Here is a 21,068-nt window from a genome sequence, read left to right on the forward strand (position 1 = left end):
GTTCCGGTAGAGGTGTGTAGATCCTTTAGATCACGTGTGTCAAACCCAAGGCCCGGGGGCCGGATCTGGCCCGCCATATCATTTCTGTGGCCCGCAAAACCACATCATGTGCGTCAAACTTTGATTCTTGCTCAAATCTGTACCGAGATTTCCAGTTGTCATATGTGAAAATGAATAACAAGCATAATCCTAACATTCATGCGAAATGCCATAGACAAGCAGACGGAAATCAGCATAGATGTAGTGGTAATTAGAAGCCTTCAAACAACTGCTACTTGAGCACCAATGCACACAAACTGTGCGTTGAACAATACTCACGAGCATTTTTTCCTCCTGCAAATTAGGCGCCTTTATAAACAACAGCATTAACATTTATCGAGATGTCGGGAAACACTGCTGTAGAGAACATTTAATATGATGTTAATAAATATGGTATTTGGTTCACATTTAGAGCGTTTTGTCAGCCAATTTCCACCCGAGTTTGCAAAAATTTCAGCAGTCCATCTGACCGGAGCTTCTCAGTTTTTTCTTGTGTGTGTCCAACTGGAGTTGAGTGGAACTGAGGAATGTCACACTTGATTGTAAATATTGTACTCAGAAGTACATGTTTGGAAAAGAGGGCTTTACTTGTTTTGACACAAAGGAAACATTAAAACAATGTTTTGTGAATAGCCAGAACACGAAGCAAATAGATTTGTGATGTTTTTCCAATATGCGAAAAAGTAAGAAAATGATCTTTGTTGGTTTCGGGAGACCCAATACTTTTAAGGATGACAGAAAGACTAAGCCAGTTTTTAAAAAAGTTTTTTGGCTACCTGAAACACACCTAAAATATATTTTGAGGACGCTAACACAAATGATTTTTTTAAGAAAATGCGTTTCGAAGTTTATCCCGTGAAACGCAAACACAAAGTTGGGATATTTTTGAGACATCTGAAATGTGAAGAAAAATATTATTTTTTCAGATGTAAACTATGGAATTTTTGGGGGGATGTTTATCACAAATGTGAAACAAAAATAAAAATATATTTTCAGTTATCGGAAACAGGAAGAAATCTTTTTTTATCGCATACTGGCTGTGGAACAGGAAGAATCGTTTTTTTTTTCGGGATATTGGAAACACCCAATTATTTTTTTCTGTTTTTCGGATATTTGAAACTTTGAAACCTGAAAAAAACAATTTTTTCAGTTCTTTGGGTATTGGAGAAAGAAAAACATTTCTGGATGTTTCACACAAGATTTTGTTTTCTGTTTTTTGGATATCGGAAACTAAGATTTTTTTGGGGGATGATTATTGCATTTGGAAAAATGCAGACTTTAGTTTTTCTGTTTTCCGGAAATATCGGAAATTATGATTTTTTAATTTTATTTTTTTTATTGCATACGTGAAACACGAAGAGTTAAACAAAGTTTTTTTTTTTTAGATGTCAGAGAGGCTAAGACAAAATTAGTTTTTTTTCCAGATTTGTGAAACTAAGATGAATCGTTTTTGAATATTTTCATGTCTGAAACACAAGAATAGAGCAATGAGTCATTTCTGTCCACAAAACACAGATTCACGAGGCAAAGTCAAGGAGGTCACATGTTCCCGGCTGTTTCCTGACATTCTTTTTGTTAGCTGCGTCCAAACACTGTGCGAGGTGACAAAAAGTAGCAAACCCTAAAGAGGAGATCATGCCGGGCATGAGCACAGTGTCTGCAGGTGACCGCGGCGGATTGTTCCGGAAAGACGCGTGGGCTCCGGGAGAAGAATGACGTGCCGTTAAGCGGGCCGACTCGGTCTTGTGACTTAATTTACCAAAGTCAAGAGGAAGCAGGCGGGCAGTGAGTGTGCAACCAAAGCGAGAGCGGACGGAGAACCGGAGCGAAGACGCCGGCGGGATGGACTCGCGCCTATTGACGTTCCGCTCGGAGACCGCCGTCGCCGTCAGGTCGGCGATGGTCTCGGCCGAGCACCTGCAGTTCTGCTTGAGGGGCGAGCTGAGCCAGGAAGAACGCACCCTGACGCTCAGCGCCAAGAAGACTCCTGGAGCCGGGTAGGACCGGGACCGTGTCCGACGGTCTCTTTTGCTTGCCATCTCTTCTGGATTATAATGTTCACGCTTAATGTTTGGTCGACCTCCGCCAAGGCTGTACAACAGTGATTTGGATCATACCGCTTGTGTATCGTCGCTGTACGAATTTATTTCATTTTAAGATGAAGCGCTAAGAACTTTGTTGTTTTTCGGAGTGCTAAAATGCCAAGAAAGTGTTTTTTTGTTTTTTTTGTTTTTTTTTGTTTTTTTTTTCTTCTTCTTAGGCGGGGGGATATTTGAAACTTAGAAAAAGTATTTGTTTTTCAGGTCCAAAACAAATCATTGTTTTTGGATATCTGAAATGCTACCATTTTTGTTTTGTTTTTCAGATATGAAATGGTAAGAAAAACTCACTATTTTTTCCGATATCTGAACCATTAAGAAAAAATATTCTTGATGTTTTTAGAACTATCTAAAAAAACTGAGAAAAGCCCCCCCGGATACTTGAAACCCTAAGACAAAATTTGAACATCTTAAACCCTGAGAACAATATATTTTTTTCAGTTTTCCAGATATCTAAAACAGTAAATAATTATGAATAAAATGTTATTAAAATGTAAAATAAAATGTACAATTATTTTGAGTGTTCTGAAACACAAAATGGCCCCGTAGCCCCAAAAAAACTTTTTTGCTACGAGAAACGGTAAGAAAAAAAATGTCTTTTTCAGCAACCAATGCTGATTTGCATATGCGCTTGTGTCCCGTTAGCAAACACCTCGCTTACTAAAACGTGATCCTGGTTGTTTGGATTCAATGTTTGGACAAGATTGTGTTGTTTACCCTCGGTGGAATGTTGAGCACAACAGCGCTCTGCTGTCCAGGTACACAATGCTGCACCAGTGTGAGCATTAGCTGAGGAATGAGCTGCTCGCCAATTTCAATGTTTTAATTTGCTTGCTTTTCTCTTTCCCCATGTTGGCCTATTGACTGTGGGTGCGCCTGACGCAGTTGTGGCGTTTCACACGCGACGGGAAAGTCCTTCACGGGCAAAAGTGGAGCGTGGAGCTCGGGGCTGCTTATCATGCCTCTGATTTTGTTTTGTGCCCTTCAGGAATGAAGATCTCAAAGAAATGCTGGAGAGCAACAAGGAGTCGCTCAAACTGGAGGCCATGAAGAGGGTCGTCGGGGTGAGTGCGCAGTGTCCTGGGCTTCCATGCAATACGGATGTGAAGGACTTCTCATAGACGGGGGCTTATTCAAGACTAAATGTTATTTTAGTGAGTCTGAGGTAAGCAAAAATGAATTGTGAATTCTAGTCCAATTGTCCAGGGATGGTTAAGCATCTCACACATCAACTCTATGCAACACAGATGTGAAGCGGCTCCCAGAGACACTGCTTAATTAACATCATTTCAGTTAAGTAAAACATGGGAAAGCTGAAATTAATTGTGGATTGTAGTCCAATGGAGCTGGGCTGGAAAAGCAGCTTAAGGTGTCATTCCATGCAACACAGATGTGAAGCAGTAGTCAGAAACTGCGTTGAAACAACACAATTTTGGTTAAAGGATTCATAGAAAAGATGAAATGAATTGTAGAATGTAGCCCCATAAAACTGGTCTGTAAGAGCAGCTCATGGGGTCCATTCCATGCAATACAGATGTGAAGCAGTAGTCAGAAACTGTGTTTTCCCACTACATTTTAGTTAAGCAATTCATGGAAAAGACAAAATTAATTGTGGAATATTGTCTAATGGCCGTGGGCCGGAAAAACAGTTCATGGGTTGAATCCATGCAACACAGATGTGAAGCAGTTTTAAGAAAGAGTCTCACCAGTAAATTTAGTTTGTGATTTACGGGAAAGCAGTAATGAACTGTGAAGTGTAGTCCAATCGTCCTTGGCCGGAATAGCAGTTTACAGGTGGACTCCATGCAACGCAGATGTGAAGCCTGGACAGGAATAAGAGCTAATCCAAAGATTCGGAGCTTTGCTCCCAGCTATTCTTGCAGTCGCAAACACGACCGTATGCTCCCTCCTCACAGCTCATCGCCAAAGGAAAGAACGCGTCGGAGCTGTTTCCCGCCGTGGTGAAGAACGTGGCGAGTAAGAACATCGAGGTAAGACCGAAGAGTCGTCTTCCTCGCGTCTGCTTTTGTCCTGAATAATGTTGCCACTTCCGCATGTCATGAGTCAAATGATGATTGAGAGCCAAAAATACTGGCTGCATGCGAAGGTATGGCGCCGGCCGGTTATGTAGCCTCCCGCCTGACCTCCAGCTTGAATGCGTTCTTTCGGCCATTGATTATTTCTCATGAGCGCACTTCCAGTGTTTCATCAGTGGACAAATCAGATTTTCCTGCGCCGGACTTTGACACGCTCTCATTGTCAATTCGGCATGACGTCCAACAAGGTTTTGTTCCCAGGTTGACTTTTGCGTCTTGTCTTTGTCAGCTGAAGAAACTGGTGTACGTGTACTTGGTGAGGTACGCGGAAGAGCAGCAGGACCTGGCCTTGCTCTCCATCAGCACTTTCCAGCGGGCCCTCAAGGTAACCACGTCAAAAGCTCCCGATTTGGATCCAACACAGGACTGCTGTAACCTCTACAGTCAACTGGCCGCTGTTTACAAATTTGCAGCTTTTTTCTGTGAAACCTATCAGCACTTGGTTCAGTACCTGGTAGCAACCAGCAGAGTGTACCATTTGTCCACGCTTGACTATTTTGCTGCCCAAACAAGTCATGGAGAGACGAACTGAACTAAATTGTTACCCCTGGGACGGGCCGTAATAGATTTATCTAAGCTAATTTAAATATTACAAGACGGTCTACAGAACAGATTGGTGCAAATTGAGTTGAGTGAGGTTCCCAAGGTTGGCCAAGTTAGCGTCAATACATTTTTGTATCATCATCTTGTCAGCTGCAAAAGTCAGTTGGCAGGATTCAACTTTTTGTGTTTTTTATGTATGTGAAGAGTGTTAGCTCGGAGCCTCCCGATTCCACTGCCAATCCGTCAATTCAATGCTTCAAATTTGAGTAAAATATATTGGCACCTTTGGGAAGCTCAATATCGCAAGACTGTCTACGTTTAGGCTGCACGATATTGGGAAAAAAATGACATTGCGATGTTTTGATTTACTTTATTTATTTAACTATGCAATATACATTGCGATGTGAAAAAATACAGAGTACGCTGTAAGAACAGTTTATAATCGTTTCAGTAGAAAAGAAACTTGTACTCAATAGGGTACAAAAGTATACTGAGTCCTTTAGTCCAGCCAGACATGAAGGTCAACTCATTTCTTTTCATGCCCAGTTATGCTGTATCGTCATCAGCACATTCCTAACACTATTCATTTGTCTATTTTATACATATTTTTACATAATCTGCATTAGTTTAAGCAACACATTGTGCCCACGAAGGTTTGTCCCTTCACAAATGCCTTGGCGGCGGTCCCCACAACGAACACAAACCACTGTCGGTTGCCTTTTGAAGACCGTTGCATATAATGCAGTCATTCCATTGTTTTTTTTTTTTTTTAATATTTTGCTCATTAATAGTTATCATACAAGAAGATGGAGTAAGCACGCCCTTTTTCTTTTGAGAGGTTATCATTTACGTAACATTGGTGCTGATCTTATCCTAATAAGCCAGTCCCTCTGCTGGTTACTTTGAGATATTACAATTAACTGCCTATCAATGCAGCGCACCAACATCGCGATGTTACTATTGCGCACACATTCATCGCGATGACGATGCTCAAACAATATATCGTGCAGCTCTAGTCTACACACAGACCGGTGTAAAGTGGTTGAGTGAGGTTCCCGAGGTCGGTGACATTAGCGTGGGAATACACTTTGATGCCGACATTCATCCCATATTTATCAGCAACAAAAATGCTGGACTTTCACTATGTTGCAGTTGACTGCATTTTGTATGTTTTGTCTCTGAGCCTCAGCCTCCGTTTTCATTGTTTTTATTTAAAAAAAAAATCTGATTTATATATCATTTGGAATAGGACCCAAACCAGCTGATCCGGGCCAGTGCACTGAGGGTTTTGTCCAGCATCCGCGTGACCATCATCGTCCCAATCATGATGCTAGCCATCAAGGAGGCCGCGGCCGACCTGTCGCCGTACGTCAGGAAGACCTCTGCCCACGCCATCCAGAAGCTTTACAGGTACCTGCGCACAACTGTACAGTGAACCCACTTTTCTTGTTGGGGATGCGTTACAACTTTGAGACCTTTTTATAAAAACATTTTTTTAAATAGAAAATAAGAAGCAAAGCGTGCTCGCGCTGTAAAATTGACACGTACAACAGAAGAAAATTCAGCATTCTATATTTAAACACCAAAATGTTCAGTCGAACCATATCATTTCGTCTAACGAAAGTCTGCTAGCTTAATGCTAACATATAATGCAAAACGCCATAGATGGGCTAATGGAAATTAGCATCGGTATAATTCTAAAATTCATACAAATAGAGCGTACAATAGTACTCGCAGGCATGTGTTTTGTTTTTATGACCCTAGCCTCTGTTGCTCACTTAAAAAACATTATATTCTTAAAATCTATTTGCTATTTTTGTGCTCAGGCCAAAGCCATGTTTAATATAAAAAAATATTGCTTTAGAGCTTCATGGTGCCAAGGAACTATGTTGAAGTAAAGGGAGGTGCGTCATTTAGTCAGTTAGCTTTGCAGCCGTTTTGGAGCATGTTATATAGGCAATTATAAACCTTGTCAGGCGGCGACAATTACTCACAAATTTTTGCTTGTGGCAGGGCTTGGTCTCTGTCTTGTAAATGGCGCGGATTCACTGGCGGCCACAAAACGGCGCCAAAACAATACTTTTATAGTAGACATGGCTTTGACCTGAACACAGAAACCGCAAATGGGATTTTTTTCATTTTGTTCCTCAGCCTGGATCCCGAGCAGAAGGAGCCGCTGATCGAAGTGATCGAGAAGCTTCTGAAGGACAAAAGCACGGTGAGTGCAGGCCACCGGAGGGCGCCGCAGCCGAGCGTTTGGCCCTCCCGTCTTGCCACAGTTCATTCTGGCAATGCCACGCTTTATTGGCGGCCACTTAAAATCCGCGCGTCCTCCTTTTTGAGTGTCTGTTGAGCCTCACGCTCATGTCATCTGCTCTTAAATTCATCACGTTCTTAAATTCAGCATCAAGTTGGGCGTTTTTAATTGAAGCAGGTCTTGGAATGAATGAATGCTAAATGCGTCCACTATGGTCATGCGCAGTATGTTGTGATTATGTATTCATAGCACACACTTATCATTATACAAACAAATAAAGCAGTGTAGGCCAACTGGCAGGGGGAGTGGATTGGTTGTGTGGGACGGCGAGCCAGGGAGCAGATGTATAGCATATTTAGCCGCGGCCCGCTAACGAAGATCGATGACTTCTCCGCGCACACGTGAGGCCTGGGGGCGTGGGGGTGAGAGGGGGGGGGGGGCGCCATCATCGCACAAGTGTTAGCCCCCGCTGATTGATGGCGAAAACCCCTCGTGAATTATTTAATAGGTGTCCGGAAGTGTGTTTTTATGTATGCGTGTGGTTTTAGAAGTCTCACGAGACGGCGAGAGAGTCGACTTGTTATTCTCTTTTTGCGCGCAAGTGCTGGCCGTCGTTACGTGCCGTGGAAATTGCTTGACACTGTGCAACTTGCCAGTGGCCCATGTTACCGTGAACCGCCGATCGTAGCGTGGACATGTTCCAGACCCACCCACAATGGTCAGAATCTGAGCGATAAAGACCATTTAAAAACATCTTTTTGAGGTTTACCGCTTCCACACACATTTAAAGTTATTAAAGCCCATTTTTTTACAGTGGCTCTAAGCTGAAATCTGGGTTTTGTTTCTAAATACATAAAATATGTTTGAAGAGCTGAAAACGTATGCAAAGACCTATAACAGTATAGTGCTGAATTGCTGAGCTATAATTTTAGCATCTTTTTCACTGTTTGAACTTTCCTGATTTTTGTGGGTGGGGCTAAAACACAGCCCAGTGACATCACAGGGCTCCGGCTTCTCTTTCTAGCGTGAATTCCCTCCCCCACAATATAAGTACAATGTGATGTCATTTCGTTTGGCTGCTCAGTTGTGAGTTAGCCGTGCTTAGCTTCCATAACGAGGCCCATTTACAACACCAGCTTGCAGTTAGCAAGCTAGCGGTGGCTACACCCTGAAAATTTACAGAACAGCTCGGTGACATTTTTTTAAGCTCCCCAAAAATGAAGAAATAAAAAAGCGATGGATTGACTTTTTAAAGGCACCCCGATGGCGAGCTGAACATCAGCACTACCACCAGCCGACTCTGCAGAGCGCATTTTACGACGGATAGTTTTGTAAACTTTCACCACAGACAACATGGCTTGGTGGGTAACTTGATACTAGTGAACGGGGCAGTGCCGACCGTCTAACTACCCGGGTTTCCTCCTCCCGTGCCGCTGTCATCTGGCGGCGTGTTCGTCTGTGACATTGTCGCCGACAACGAGGGCAAGTTGACTTGTGTGCTTATGTTTATGATTATAGTCCACAATAACCATTTGATTTCGAACGTGATTTTACATCGTTCCCGTCAGTATGTTTAATTCCTTTTGGCGCATCCATTCGACACGCCCGCATCATCTGAGAGCTGAGAGGTGGCCCTTATTATTCAAGTTTTGAAACTTGATTTATATTAGGTCGTGTTTTTTTTTTTTCATCCATTCAAGCAGACATGTTCACATTACTTTTCTCTGTGGTTTGTTGAATTTTCCTGCCCTTTTTGGGGGGCCCGCTTAGTGCCACTTTGCGTATTCCTTAGCGTCTATTCTCACTTGCTCAGACAGTTTCGCGTGCTCGTTCCAATATGTTTGTCCCTTACAGTTGAAGTATACTGTAAAACTGACACACAAAACAACAAACTAAATATTGGATATTTCAAAACCAAAATGTTCAACCAGACCATAGAATTTTGACTAACCAAAGTCCGCTACCTTAACGCCAGAGACACACTGGCTGACGTAAATTAGAAAATTTAAATAAAATTGACGTAATGCAGGAATTCTAAACTTTTAAACAACGTTTCCTTTAGGACACACTGAGCAGCAACCCATACAAAGTGACACAAAAGAGAATGAAACATTTGATATTCAAACAGCAAAATGTTTAATGCTTCCTCCCTCTTTAACACACATGGAGCAGCAACACATACAACCGGAGCATACAACATGGTGCACGAGCATATGGTCTCGCTCCTCTGTCGGGGGAGCCACAATTACTGGTTGGGGACCGCCGCGGCCTCTTCTTCCACTTAATTGCGTTGCATGTCTTCCAGTAAACCTCAGTGGTGCCCAGCCTGTTGTGGCACAACATGGTACTACGTCAAAGGCATGCAACTCGAAATTTGTACCTCCCCGAACACTGTTAAAACCCATAAAATAACGATTGCTAAAACAATCACATTATAAATGGTTGTAATTTTCTTTTACATATGAATCAGTAATGACTGGATATGTTTATTTTAAATTAAACGATGAAATGTTGAGGATACACATTTCTGAGACAAATCTTAAATGCCAAGCAAATCACTCGGCCACTTGAGTTTGTTTCCTCTTGTTAAGAAGTTCCAGCGCTGCGTTCTCCGTAATGAGTTCATTTAAAAGCAAAACAAGGCGATTAGCGCCGGGGGGGTAGGTGGGGGTTCGGTGAAATGCTATCAGGTGATCGCCAGGAAACACGAAGTCGCTGTTGCCTCTTGACATTTACCTTTACAAATGTGCCTGCTTGTCTAAATGGCTGTGACACACATTGGCAGGGGAGTGTGGGGGATGGTTTCAAGACAAAATGGGACAGCGCGATGACAGTGGCGACGGTGGAATTTGTGCAGCTGTTTTAGCGTGATGGATCTATTATGTCGCCATTACAAGATAAATGATGGATCCCTCCCCCCGCTCCCCTTCCGAGCCCGCTGCCAAATTGAAACCAGAGCAAAAAAGAAGAAGAAGGGGTGGGGTGTCCTTATGATTTGGGGCGAGGTGGGACGGCCCTTAATTTAAGAGGGGGGAGGGGAGGAGAATCCTACCCCGCGATGCACCATCCATCCAAAAAAAAAAAAAAAAAAAGAGGAGGAGTGCAGTGTTGTCTCTCATGTGATGACCCAGCACTCCCCGCCTTCCCGTCGCCCTAATTAGAATTCACAGCAAAACAGCTGCAAGGAAACACTTTGGGCTCCTCATAATTTTAGCGGAAATTTATTGTTATTAGAAAAGCCATTTGCTTAGTGTGATGTTCTTTTTCCCATTAGCGCCTTGTCATAATACGGCGGCGGGCGGCCAGGAGGTCCCTCAACGACACAGGGTGGTGTGTCACTGGAGTTTGAAATTTGAGGGGCGTTCACCATCGCGCCAACGCAAATAGCAGTGCATCCCCATTTATCAACCACATTTTGTCAATTTCATACTTTTTCACACGTCGATACTATTGCTCAGTCCCAACGTGGGTCTGGGATTTTTACAATTTATTGCCCAATTTAGAGTATTGAAATTGGCTTGCTCTCTTTGGCGATGCAATGTTAATGGCTTAACAAATATGCCGTTTTTTGTTGTTGTTTTTTTTTGGGTTACCTGAAAAGTGGTGGTTTTGGAGATGCGACATTTCCGTCCGGCACTAGCGATATGTTCTTTATCCTCTGCGAAGAACGACTGACATTACTGGAGTTTACTGAGAAGCTAAACTGAGACCGGCTTCATGTACGGTGGGGATAAGCTCGAGCACGACCGCAAATGGAAAAAAAAAAAAAAGTGAATCATTGACGTGCCCTCATAAGTGCCATGAAATTTTTTTTTGACAATTTGGCACCCAGTTGAAGTTTACTGTAAAACATGACACAAAAAGAGAACTAAACATTGTATATTTAAATACCAAAATGTTCAAGCAAACCATATCATTTCATCTAACAAAAGTCAGCTAGCTTAATGCTATCATACAATGCGAAATGCCATAGACGGGATAAGCACAGATGTCACGGTAAACCTTCAACTAACTGCTACTTTAATACTCACGGAGCAACGGATGCAAACATTGCACCCCACAATACTCACAAAACAATAAAAGGAACAATAAATATTAAAACGGAAAAACGGTGTCTGTCCTGTAATCAAACTGAATGAGCGCCATTTTCTTCTTGCTCTTAATTAGGTTGCAAGTCTGCCAATTAAGCTCAGTGCTGCCAGACATGTTGTGGCGCAACGTGGTGTTACACTTAATTCAACCTTGCGTACTGTATATACTGTAAAACCCATAAAAAAGGATTGCTTAAATATCCATGATATAACGGGGGTCAACTGTAAACATCTCCTTTTTTCCCCAATTTGGAAATCCCCACTATCATTTCTGTGAACGGACCTTAAAGGGAACATTTGAATTGTGTTGCTAATGAAAACAGCAGCCCCTAACGAAGCACATCAACAGTCTCTCTGATGAATTGAAGTGTCTTGCCGCATGTTGTAAAGTATTATCGATGACTTGTAATACAGGGGTGATATTGTTTTCTATTTACCCCAAACAAACACAGAAAGAGGGGAGACTTTAAATTGGAGCCAAACAAACAAAATTATAGAGTTGTTCTGCTTCACTGGGAATTGCGCATAAGTGGTTTGATTTGTAGGAAAGGTATAATTGATGGATTTTCTTCTCACACTTAAACTCAATTTAAACTTTTTAAAAGCTGACATTTCTTTTCCCCGATAATGATCCCCCAGCTGCAATCAGAGTTGAAAATACTTTTTTTTTTTTTTTTTTGCCCCACTTGAGTGTTGCAGACGTTAGTTGTGAGGTCAGACTGGTTAACAATTGTTTCTATTTCTCCCGAGTACCGAGACACACTTTGTTGATTTAGTCTAATTGTTTTTTTTGTCTTGCTGGCCAGCTTGTGGCGGGCAGCGTGGTGATGGCCTTCGAGGAGGTGTGCCCGGATCGCATCGACCTGATCCACAAGAACTACCGCAAGCTGTGCAACCTGCTGGTGGATGTGGAGGAGTGGGGCCAGGTGGTCATCATCTCCATGCTGACGCGCTACGCCCGCACGCAGTTCACCAGCCCTTGGAAGGGGGTGATTGCCCACAGCCCATTTCTACGTCTTCCAATGAACAGTTCTCATTGAGAGTCCATTACGAACTTGACATATTTTGTTTATTACATGAAGTTTCAGTTTTAGGAAAGTGGCGCAATAATAGTTTGTCTTCTTTTTGGGAAAGTTTTCCTTTTCTTTTTTTTTTTTTTTTTTTTTTTTTTTTTTTAAAGGAAAGTGCAGCATCAATTGTTTTTCATCTTTGGGGCGGAAAGTGGCACATCAAAAGATTCTGCTTTTTGGGACGTTGCACCATAAGACAGCTTTGTCATTTTAACCTCATTACTTTAAACAAATGATTTGACTATGAATGTTTTATTTTAAATGCCTTTTTGTGTTTGTCTGGCATGCGACGCCCAGGGCGCTGTGTTTGAGGAAGACAACGATAAGAGTTTCTACGACTCCGACTCAGAGAAGAAAAAAGACCCGGCGGGAGCCAAGCCTTACGTGATGGACCCGGACCACCGACTGCTGCTCCGGAACACCAAGCCGCTTCTGCAGAGCCGTAACACGGCGGTGAGTTGGCAGCCGGTTGAAATTTACAAAATGACACAAAAGAGAACGAAACACTGTAGCGGTGTCGCAATACCAACAATTCGGACTTCGATACTATACCCGCATAAAGTACCTCGACACCGGTACTGAAACGATACAAAATTATGAAACGTCAGTACAAGCAGTGGAATGAAAATTGACAGAACAATTTCAAATACTTTTTTTACTTCTATTTTTTATGAATTCAAAACTTTATAATAAACTTGAAAAATTATGTAATAATGGAATTAGCCCATTCTTAACATTGGTATTTTTTTAAAATAATCAGATCAATACCTGCATTATCATGTATAGATTATATATATTATAATATGCATGTGTGCGTGTATGTATGTGTGTGTATATATATATATGTGTGTGTGTGTATGTGTATATATATATATATATATATATATATATATATATATAATTGTACAACTCTATACAGTATATGCATGTTATATACAGTCCATAGCCAGCCCTCATTTCTTCAATTTCTTGTTAATTTTAATGCCTGGTAGCATTAATGTTAGAATTATTGTAACCCTTCAAACAACTGCTACTTAACACACACGGAGCTGCGGCACATACAAGCAGAGCACACAACAACACTCACAGCCATATATTCTCTCTGCTTTGTGGGGAAACCGCTCCAACAAAGTTGTCAAAAAAACCTGTACAGCTCATGCCGCCGAATCCCCACGTAGGCAAACACACACTTCTCAGCAATGATGTATTCCTGGATGCCATTTTGTAAAAACGCAAAGGTACATGGACAAAGTAGCAGCTGTCACAAGATGGCCGCACACGTTGAGAGCGTTTCTCCATCACGCGGTTACTCCAAGGTCTCCTCGGCGCTTCCCGATGATTAAAAATGGGACACACGCTTGAGGTTTTTTTTCCTCTTTCTTCCCCGACTACGCAGCGACATTCTCCGTCTTCATCGACGCCTTTACACGCAGAGGATGGAACATGTCCTTTTTGAAGCAGAGTGGGAAAAAACTTAGTATGACCACTTGCTTTAATGTAGTTCGAGTTTAGTGCCTTGACCTTTATTTAATTTTTTTTTTTTAGGCTGTCTATTAACATGAATTTTCACATGATCCATATCCAAATCACTGTTTCAGGGATGTAACGGTACACAAATATCTTTTCTCTTATGGAAAGTGCAACAAAAATAGTTTACCTTCATTTTGTGTTTGTAACATCAGAGCTGTCAAATTTTACGGAACGTCCGTATTTTGTTACGGAAATCACTTTACAGCAAATATTGAAGCCATAATTATTAACGATTATGATTATGACGGCCCCACGGTAATGTTCTTGACCAAATTTTGAAAATATGGAAATTCGGACAAATTTTGCATAAATTGTTCTGGAAGTGAATTTTTCAAGGTTGGCAGCTCTGTAACGTCAGTTGTTGTCTTTTTGGAAAGTTGCGACATCAATAGTTTGTCTTCTTTTTTAGGAAGTACAAGGAACGGTGATAGCTTGTCTTCTTTTTGGGAAAGTACAACATCTATCGTTAGTCTTTCTGGAAAAGTGACACTTCAATAGTATGTTGTCTTTTTTTTAGGAAAATGCAACATAAATAGTGTCTTTTTCTCGTGAAAGTGATTAGTGAACATTAGAAGTTTCTTTTTTGGGGAAAGTGCAATAAAAAGTTTTTTTTATTTTTTAGAGAGTGCAACATCGTTTGTGCTCTTTTTAGGATAGTGCAATCTCTAGTTTGCGTTGTCGTTGAGGGTTCAACATCCGGAGTTGTCTTCTTTTTGGGCAAGTGCAACATCATTAGTTTACCTTTTAATAAAGCAAAAAAACACAGCCGACAATTAGAATTGGAATGAGCAAGTGTGTTTGCTGTGATTTGAGGTGGTGATGGCAGTGGCTCAGCTGTACTGGCACCTGGCGCCCAAACAGGAAGTCAACGTGGTCACCAAGTCGCTGGTGCGCCTGCTGAGGAGCCACAGGTAAGCGCGTGAGCGTCGCCGCTCCTCGCTGGATCGCCAGCCGTTCACCACTTTTGTCCGTCGCGTATCGCAGAGAGGTGCAGTACGTGGTTCTCCAGAATATCGCCACCATGTCCATTCAGAGGAAGGCGAGTGGCCGTTCGTGAAGCAAGGCAGGATTCAAATGCTGGCCTTGTCGTTATTTTTTATTTCTTTTTCAAAATCCAAACAGGGGATGTTTGAGCCCTTCATAAAGAGCTTCTACGTCCGATCCACAGACACCACGCACATCAAAACACTGAAGGTTTGAGCCACATTGAGAATATTTTACGCAGTGGATCCCTTTTTACTGTGAAACTTTTTTTTTTTTTTTGCAGTTGGAGATCCTGACCAACCTGGCGAATGAGGCCAACATCTCCACCATCCTGAGGGAGTTTCAGGTTTGACTTCTAATGGACGATTTTGGTCGACGAGACGCCAGCCTTGACGTTGGTTCTCTCGCAGACGTACGTGAAGAGCCAGGACAAAGCCTTCGCGGCGGCCACCATCCAGGCCATCGGGAGGTGCGCCACCAATATCGCCGAAGTGACGGACACCTGCCTCAACGGTCTGGTTCTGCTGCTGTCCAACAGAGATGGTAAAGTAGGCACTATTCTTCTTCTTATTTTTGTTCTTGTTGTTTTTGTTCTTGTTCTTCTTGTCCCTTTTCTTCTTGCTCTCGTTGTTCTTCGACTGATTTAGGAGGAAGTTCCAAATGCATACATGCGGCATAATACTGCAATTGCAGTTAAAAAAGACTAGGGATAGGAATTGCTAAGAATTTAGTGATTCGGATTCCATTGTTTTTACAGCTTATCGATCTCTTATCACTTCCCATTGGTTGGGGGAATGAAATAATACAAATGGGTTTGTTTGCTTTAACTCTTTAATATCCTCAACTTTGGACAGAATATACAGTTTACTTCATTATGCATAATCTGTAATGAACTGTATCCCGAGGAGGAAAAAATAAGTAGGCGACTTCTTAAAGTATGTCAAGAGCTCAAAAAGCTTAATGGAGTTTTTGCGTACCTTAAACGGAATCGGAGAGCCCAAAGGAATTGTCCAATTCCACTCTTACTGGTCCAGAGAAAATAAAATATTTGGGCAGGGTTCTCGTTTAATGTGCGTCCCACGTCTGAGATGCGCAAAAATGAGCAGGGGTGCATAAAGTACAATCGATCTGCGTCCAATGACGCAAAGCATGGCTTAAAGACCACCCTACGTTTGTGTGTGAGTGTGTTGCTTCCACACAGCGAGGAGTAATCCACTAAAAGTACGAGTCACGTCTTGGTGCTAGCCAATCAGCGGCAGTTGTCACTCTCCTACTGTTTTCATGTTGCCTGTGGCGGTGTGAGCAGAGGGCGTGGTGGCAGAGAGCGTGGTGGTGATCCGGAAGTTGCTGCTGACCCAGCCCACCCAGCACCGCGAGATCATCAAGCACATGGCCACGCTCTTCGACAAAATCACGGTACGACTGCACCCGGGTCTGATTATTTGCTCAACGAACGGACGTGCCGCTCAATTTTCTTGGATCGCCCTCGCAGGTGCCCATGGCTCGCGCCAGCATCCTGTGGCTGATGGGCGAGTACTGCGAGCGCGTGCCCAAGATTGCGCCCGACGTGCTGCGCAAGATCGCCAAGACGTTCACCGCGGAGGAGGACATCGTCAAGCTGCAGGCCGTCAACTTGGCGGCCAAGCTCTACCTCACCAACTCCAAGCAGGTATGAGGACGCCAAGCCGCACCCTCTGGAAACCGGCCAATCACAACGCAGAACAAAGGAAGAATTCCATTTGTCCATTTTCAATAGCGCGAGACCTCATTAGGATAATAATATAATATTGCTGCAGCTCAGTGAGCTATTGTGACCATCGCCTTCATGTCTATCCTTATGGCTGTACTATACTGCCCCCAGGTGGCCAACGCGCACACACCAGAAGGAGCAGCACAATGGCCATTGAATTGATGCAAAAAGTGTGACAAACAGTTTCATTAATTATTTTCATTCCATTTAATTGTCATCACTGTATGTTTTCATAACGTGCCTTATTATAGACTGCTAATTTGCCTCATTAAAAATATTACAAAAATGTACATTTTTGTGGGGAGGCTGGAACCGATGAATGGCATTTATATTCATTTCATTGGGGAAAGATACATTTAGATACGACCGTTGCGTTCCGAGCTTGTGGACGGAACAAATAAAACCCGTATCCCATAATGCATAATCCATACTTTGCTGATATATTTTTTTAAATTGTGTGAATAATGTTGGCCTTGGGCACCCTTTTTGGTAGCTTTTGCACATGCCCCCCAGAATATGTGCTGTTGCAGTACTACATTCCACAATTAGCTGCAGCGCCACGCTTTCTCACTTTCCTCAGTCTCCTTTCAGGTAACAGTCATCAGCCAACAGACCGAAAGCAAATAAAGCCAGGATAGCCCCCGTTCTCCTCTGTTGTTATTTTTTTGTTAGCGTTTAATGTGACGTGGTCTTTGCAATCCAACCCCCCCCCCCCCCCCCCCCCCCAAAAAAAAAAAATCTTTGCATGTGGGAGCCACTCATTTACGTCGCTAGCAACCAACGGGGACACTTTTTTTGTAACATCTCCAGACCACGCTGCTGACCCAGTACATCCTCAACCTGGGCAAGTACGACCAGAACTACGACATCCGAGATCGCACGCGCTTCATACGGCAGCTGATCGTGCCCAGCGACAAAAGCGGCGCCCTCAACAAGTACGCCCGCCGCATCCTTTTGGCGTCCAAGCCCGCCCCTGTGCTCCAGTCGCCCTTCAAAGGTACCGCACTCTTACAATGGCAACTTATTAACACAGTCAAACCCCCGTTTATCGCAGAGGTTCCAGACCCACTTGTGATAGGCGAAAATGCGATGTATAGAGAGCATTTAAAAGGTTTTACCCCTCCCACATGCTTAAAACACAAACTTATTTAAACTCACAAACGTATTAAAACACACTTTTGAAAGTAATCCTTAGCATCTGTTCTCATTCTCGCTAGCACAGTTCTCCAAATAATCAGCAGCTGTTTTTGTCACTCCCAGTTAAAGTAGAACTGTTCAACCAAATGATATCATTTCTTCTAACAAACGTCACCTAGCTTAATGCGAACATATAATGTGAAAAGGCATGGAGGTGCTAATGTAAAATAGCATATATGTTATGGTAATTACTGTACATTACTGTACAATATCCTGGCAAAGCACTAGCAGAGTCGTATGTAAAATATAATGGAAACATTTTCTTTCAAAAAAGATGCCAATACACAGGGAGAAGGACGAGATGAGCGTTTTTGGACTTTGGTGACGTAGTAATCGACAACTACTGGCTGTGTCCTACACGTGACAACAGTGTCCCGCAGTTTTCATGTCTGCGGGGGCTGTGGTGTAGAGTAAACATTTGTTTAGTTTTTCCACATCACTACAACTGCAATGTTTTTTTGACCTCTACTTTCCCGCCATACCACTGATAAGATGCTTTAACAATCACAACTTTTTCCGTTTGCTCTCTGTAATTGTGGTTTCTACTCCTTAAAAGTCCCAGGCACTTTGCACCTTCTGGAGGTACACGAATAGTGTTGACCGCACCCGTGTCGTTGTAAATGTTCAGCACGGGGACTTTTTCCTTCTGGCGTCGCCTTTCAGATCGAGATCGTTTCCAGCTGGGCACGCTCTCTCACAGCCTCAACAGCAAAGCCGCCGGATACCAGGAGCTGTCCGAATGGCCCGCGGTGGCACCCGACCAGTCTGTGAGGAATGTGGAGGTGATTGAGCCAGTAAGTTACTGTTCGCACAAATCTGTTTTTTTAAAAAAAAAAAAAAAAAAAAAAAGGTATTTTACAATATTAAAACATTGGTAGAGTTTTTTTCATGCAGGAAATTTGCATCGAAATAATTATCTATATGAAAAAGATTGAGGTATAATAATAAAAAAATAATTTTTTTAATTTTGTGGTAAAATTCGAACAAGTATTTCAGGTCCAAGTAGTTTTATTTAAAATGTTATATATTTTTAGTACAGTACAGTAAAACTATTATTTTTTGCTATTATAAAGTATTTATTTGTATACTTTTAGTATAATAAAATATCAAAATTCCTCATAACCACAACAAAATTTAGTCAAAAGACAAGCAAATTCTAAGAAAATAAATAAATATTTTATTTCTTCTGGAACTGAAATTAAATTGATTAAAAAAATAACATAAATGCCCAATTTTAAATCGGAAAATAGAAAATTCTTATAACATTAAATTTTCTTTTCTGTTAAACATTTAAATATATGGTAGTAACAAGTATTTCAGGCCTGACTTAGTTCCATTGGAATGTTTTTTTGTGTGCAGTAAAACCTTTATATATATATATATATATATATATATATATATATATATATATATATATATATATATATATATATATATATATATATATGCAATCTTGTGCAAAATATAATTGGAAAAACAAGCAAATCATAAGAGGAAAAATGTTACAAATTATTTTTATTCTTTGTTTACTGCACTACATTTTAAATATGTTTAATAAATAAATAAATCCAGATTTTTGAGCAATTAAAATGTCATGTGTAAAACAAAATGTACTCTTGTACTACCCGTTTTGATTTTTTCAGCAGCCCGACTGCGCGGCGAAGTAATCGGAGCTGGAATACTTGTTACATCAAAGATCTATTCTTTGTTATTCAAAATGTTAACTTTTTTGATGGGCGAAAACATGCTTTCCTCTGCCCCGTTTAGGTGAATGAGCGGGCACCGCTCGTTGGGAAGGCCAAGCCGCCCGAACCGGATGACAAGTTCTACTCTGACGAGGACAGAGACAAAAAGGACGACGCTTCCGACAGCAGTGACGACGACAGCCGCACCAGCCGCACTAGCAGCAGCAGCAGCAGCAGCAGCAGCGAAGGTTGGCGTCACAACTCATTTAACGTCCAAATATATTGACTCTCAACCGCCGTTTATCGCAGAGGACACGTTCCAGACCCACCCGCAATTGGCTCTTTGTTCGTTTACTCCCAGTCGAAGTTTACTGTGAAACGTACACAGAACGTAAGAGTTAAACATTGTGTTTTGAAACACCAAAGTGTTCAACCAAACCATGGAATTTTGTCGAATGAAAGTCTGGTAGCTTAATGGCAACATGTAATGTGAAATGCGATAGACTGGCTACTGAAAATTAGCATTCATATCACTGCTTCTTTAACAAACCCAGAGCAGCAAGACATAGTGTTGAACAAAAGAGAATTAAACGTTGTACAATGGACAGTGTGAGACAGATTGTCGCGATGGTCTGATTGTCTGTCTGATGGTCCGATCAGAATCTGGAAGCGGCAGTGACGAAGAGTCCGACGAGAGATCCACTGATTCTGGCAAAAGTACCGGTGAATCAGAAAAGAACTCCAGCGAGTCCGAATCCGAACAGAAGAAGAAAACCAAGAAGGCGCAGGCGGAGAAACGCAAGCCAAACACCGCTGACAGGTACTGAAGCAGCCCAGATGTTACTTTGCTTCCTCTTCGCTTTCATAATCAAACGGCCACAGTCTCGAGACAAATGCTTCGTTTCTCTTTGCATCCATGAGACAAATAGTGTTAATATGTCATCCACAAAACTAAAATGAATTTGAAGCATCTTCTTTCAAGCTACATAAAGTGTTTAATTTGTTCCATTACCACGCTAGTAATGCAACACGTTCAAATCCTCTTTCTCCTTTGAAAGAAATGGAAATGCCATTAATCTGAATCAGACATTTTTGTAACGTCTCTACAAATTGAGGCTTTTAAAATAAATTGAATAATGCTCGGAGTAGTTTTTACTGGCTTCTGATTTCAAATTTAGCCACCAATTTGTTGTGTTTATGTAATAATGTGGGCATCATACAGTCATATGGGTTTACGGGTGCAAGCATAACTACAATGTGGCCCGTGACAAAAATGAGTTTAACACCCCTGAAATACACAAAGAAGATGCTCTTCTAAAATCAGTAAGATGCAGTAATATTCGTCGATTAGCGTAAAGATTCAGGTTATTTCTTGCAATAAACCAACATTGCATTGCATTGTGGGAATAGCGTGGTGTAATGTCATGTTTGCTATTGTCTTACTGAGAATTCTATCGAATAAAATATTGTTTCCATCGCACCCAGCACTAGTCGAGACAGAATCCCCTTTCACACTGTCCACCAAAGTTGTCTTTTTTTTTCTGCAATTCTAATGGAGCAGAATGGTCCTCCGCCAGGGTGGGCTACATTTACACAGCTAACAGCTAATAGCTAATGACTTGTGCCGCCTGGTGTTAACAATGAATGCTTTTCGACTCATTACGGCGCTCTTTTCAAATTCACGTCCTTCGCACAAAGTGGCGTCCAATACCCGCGCTCCGCCTGAC

General features: G+C 41.9%; 1 protein-coding gene across 3 annotated transcripts in view; it reads left to right on the forward strand.

The window, feature by feature from the left end:
• Positions 1-21,068, forward strand: part of ap3b1a (adaptor related protein complex 3 subunit beta 1a) — a 41,746-nt gene that overhangs the window by 790 nt on the left and 19,888 nt on the right. The window contains exons 1-19 of one of the 3 annotated variants that reach the window (XM_061799564.1): positions 1,710-2,036; positions 3,127-3,202; positions 4,055-4,129; positions 4,464-4,559; positions 6,027-6,187; positions 6,929-6,995; positions 11,932-12,114; positions 12,493-12,648; positions 14,539-14,636; positions 14,710-14,764; positions 14,848-14,919; positions 14,993-15,055; positions 15,120-15,252; positions 16,016-16,125; positions 16,202-16,378; positions 17,270-17,456; positions 18,320-18,450; positions 19,424-19,589; positions 20,002-20,161. In XM_061799564.1, coding sequence (XP_061655548.1) covers positions 1,882-2,036; positions 3,127-3,202; positions 4,055-4,129; positions 4,464-4,559; positions 6,027-6,187; positions 6,929-6,995; positions 11,932-12,114; positions 12,493-12,648; positions 14,539-14,636; positions 14,710-14,764; positions 14,848-14,919; positions 14,993-15,055; positions 15,120-15,252; positions 16,016-16,125; positions 16,202-16,378; positions 17,270-17,456; positions 18,320-18,450; positions 19,424-19,589; positions 20,002-20,161 — 2,321 coding nt within the window. In that variant the 5' untranslated portion in view covers positions 1,710-1,881. Of the gene's footprint in view, positions 1-1,709; positions 2,037-3,126; positions 3,203-4,054; positions 4,130-4,463; positions 4,560-6,026; positions 6,188-6,928; positions 6,996-11,931; positions 12,115-12,492; positions 12,649-14,538; positions 14,637-14,709; positions 14,765-14,847; positions 14,920-14,992; positions 15,056-15,119; positions 15,253-16,015; positions 16,126-16,201; positions 16,379-17,269; positions 17,457-18,319; positions 18,451-19,423; positions 19,590-20,001; positions 20,162-21,068 lie in introns of those variants that run through there. The other 2 variants (XM_061799562.1, XM_061799563.1) reach the window with 2 other exon arrangements.

Source organism: Phyllopteryx taeniolatus, chromosome 15, assembly GCF_024500385.1.
Source record: "Phyllopteryx taeniolatus isolate TA_2022b chromosome 15, UOR_Ptae_1.2, whole genome shotgun sequence".
NCBI lineage: Eukaryota > Metazoa > Chordata > Actinopteri > Syngnathiformes > Syngnathidae > Phyllopteryx > Phyllopteryx taeniolatus.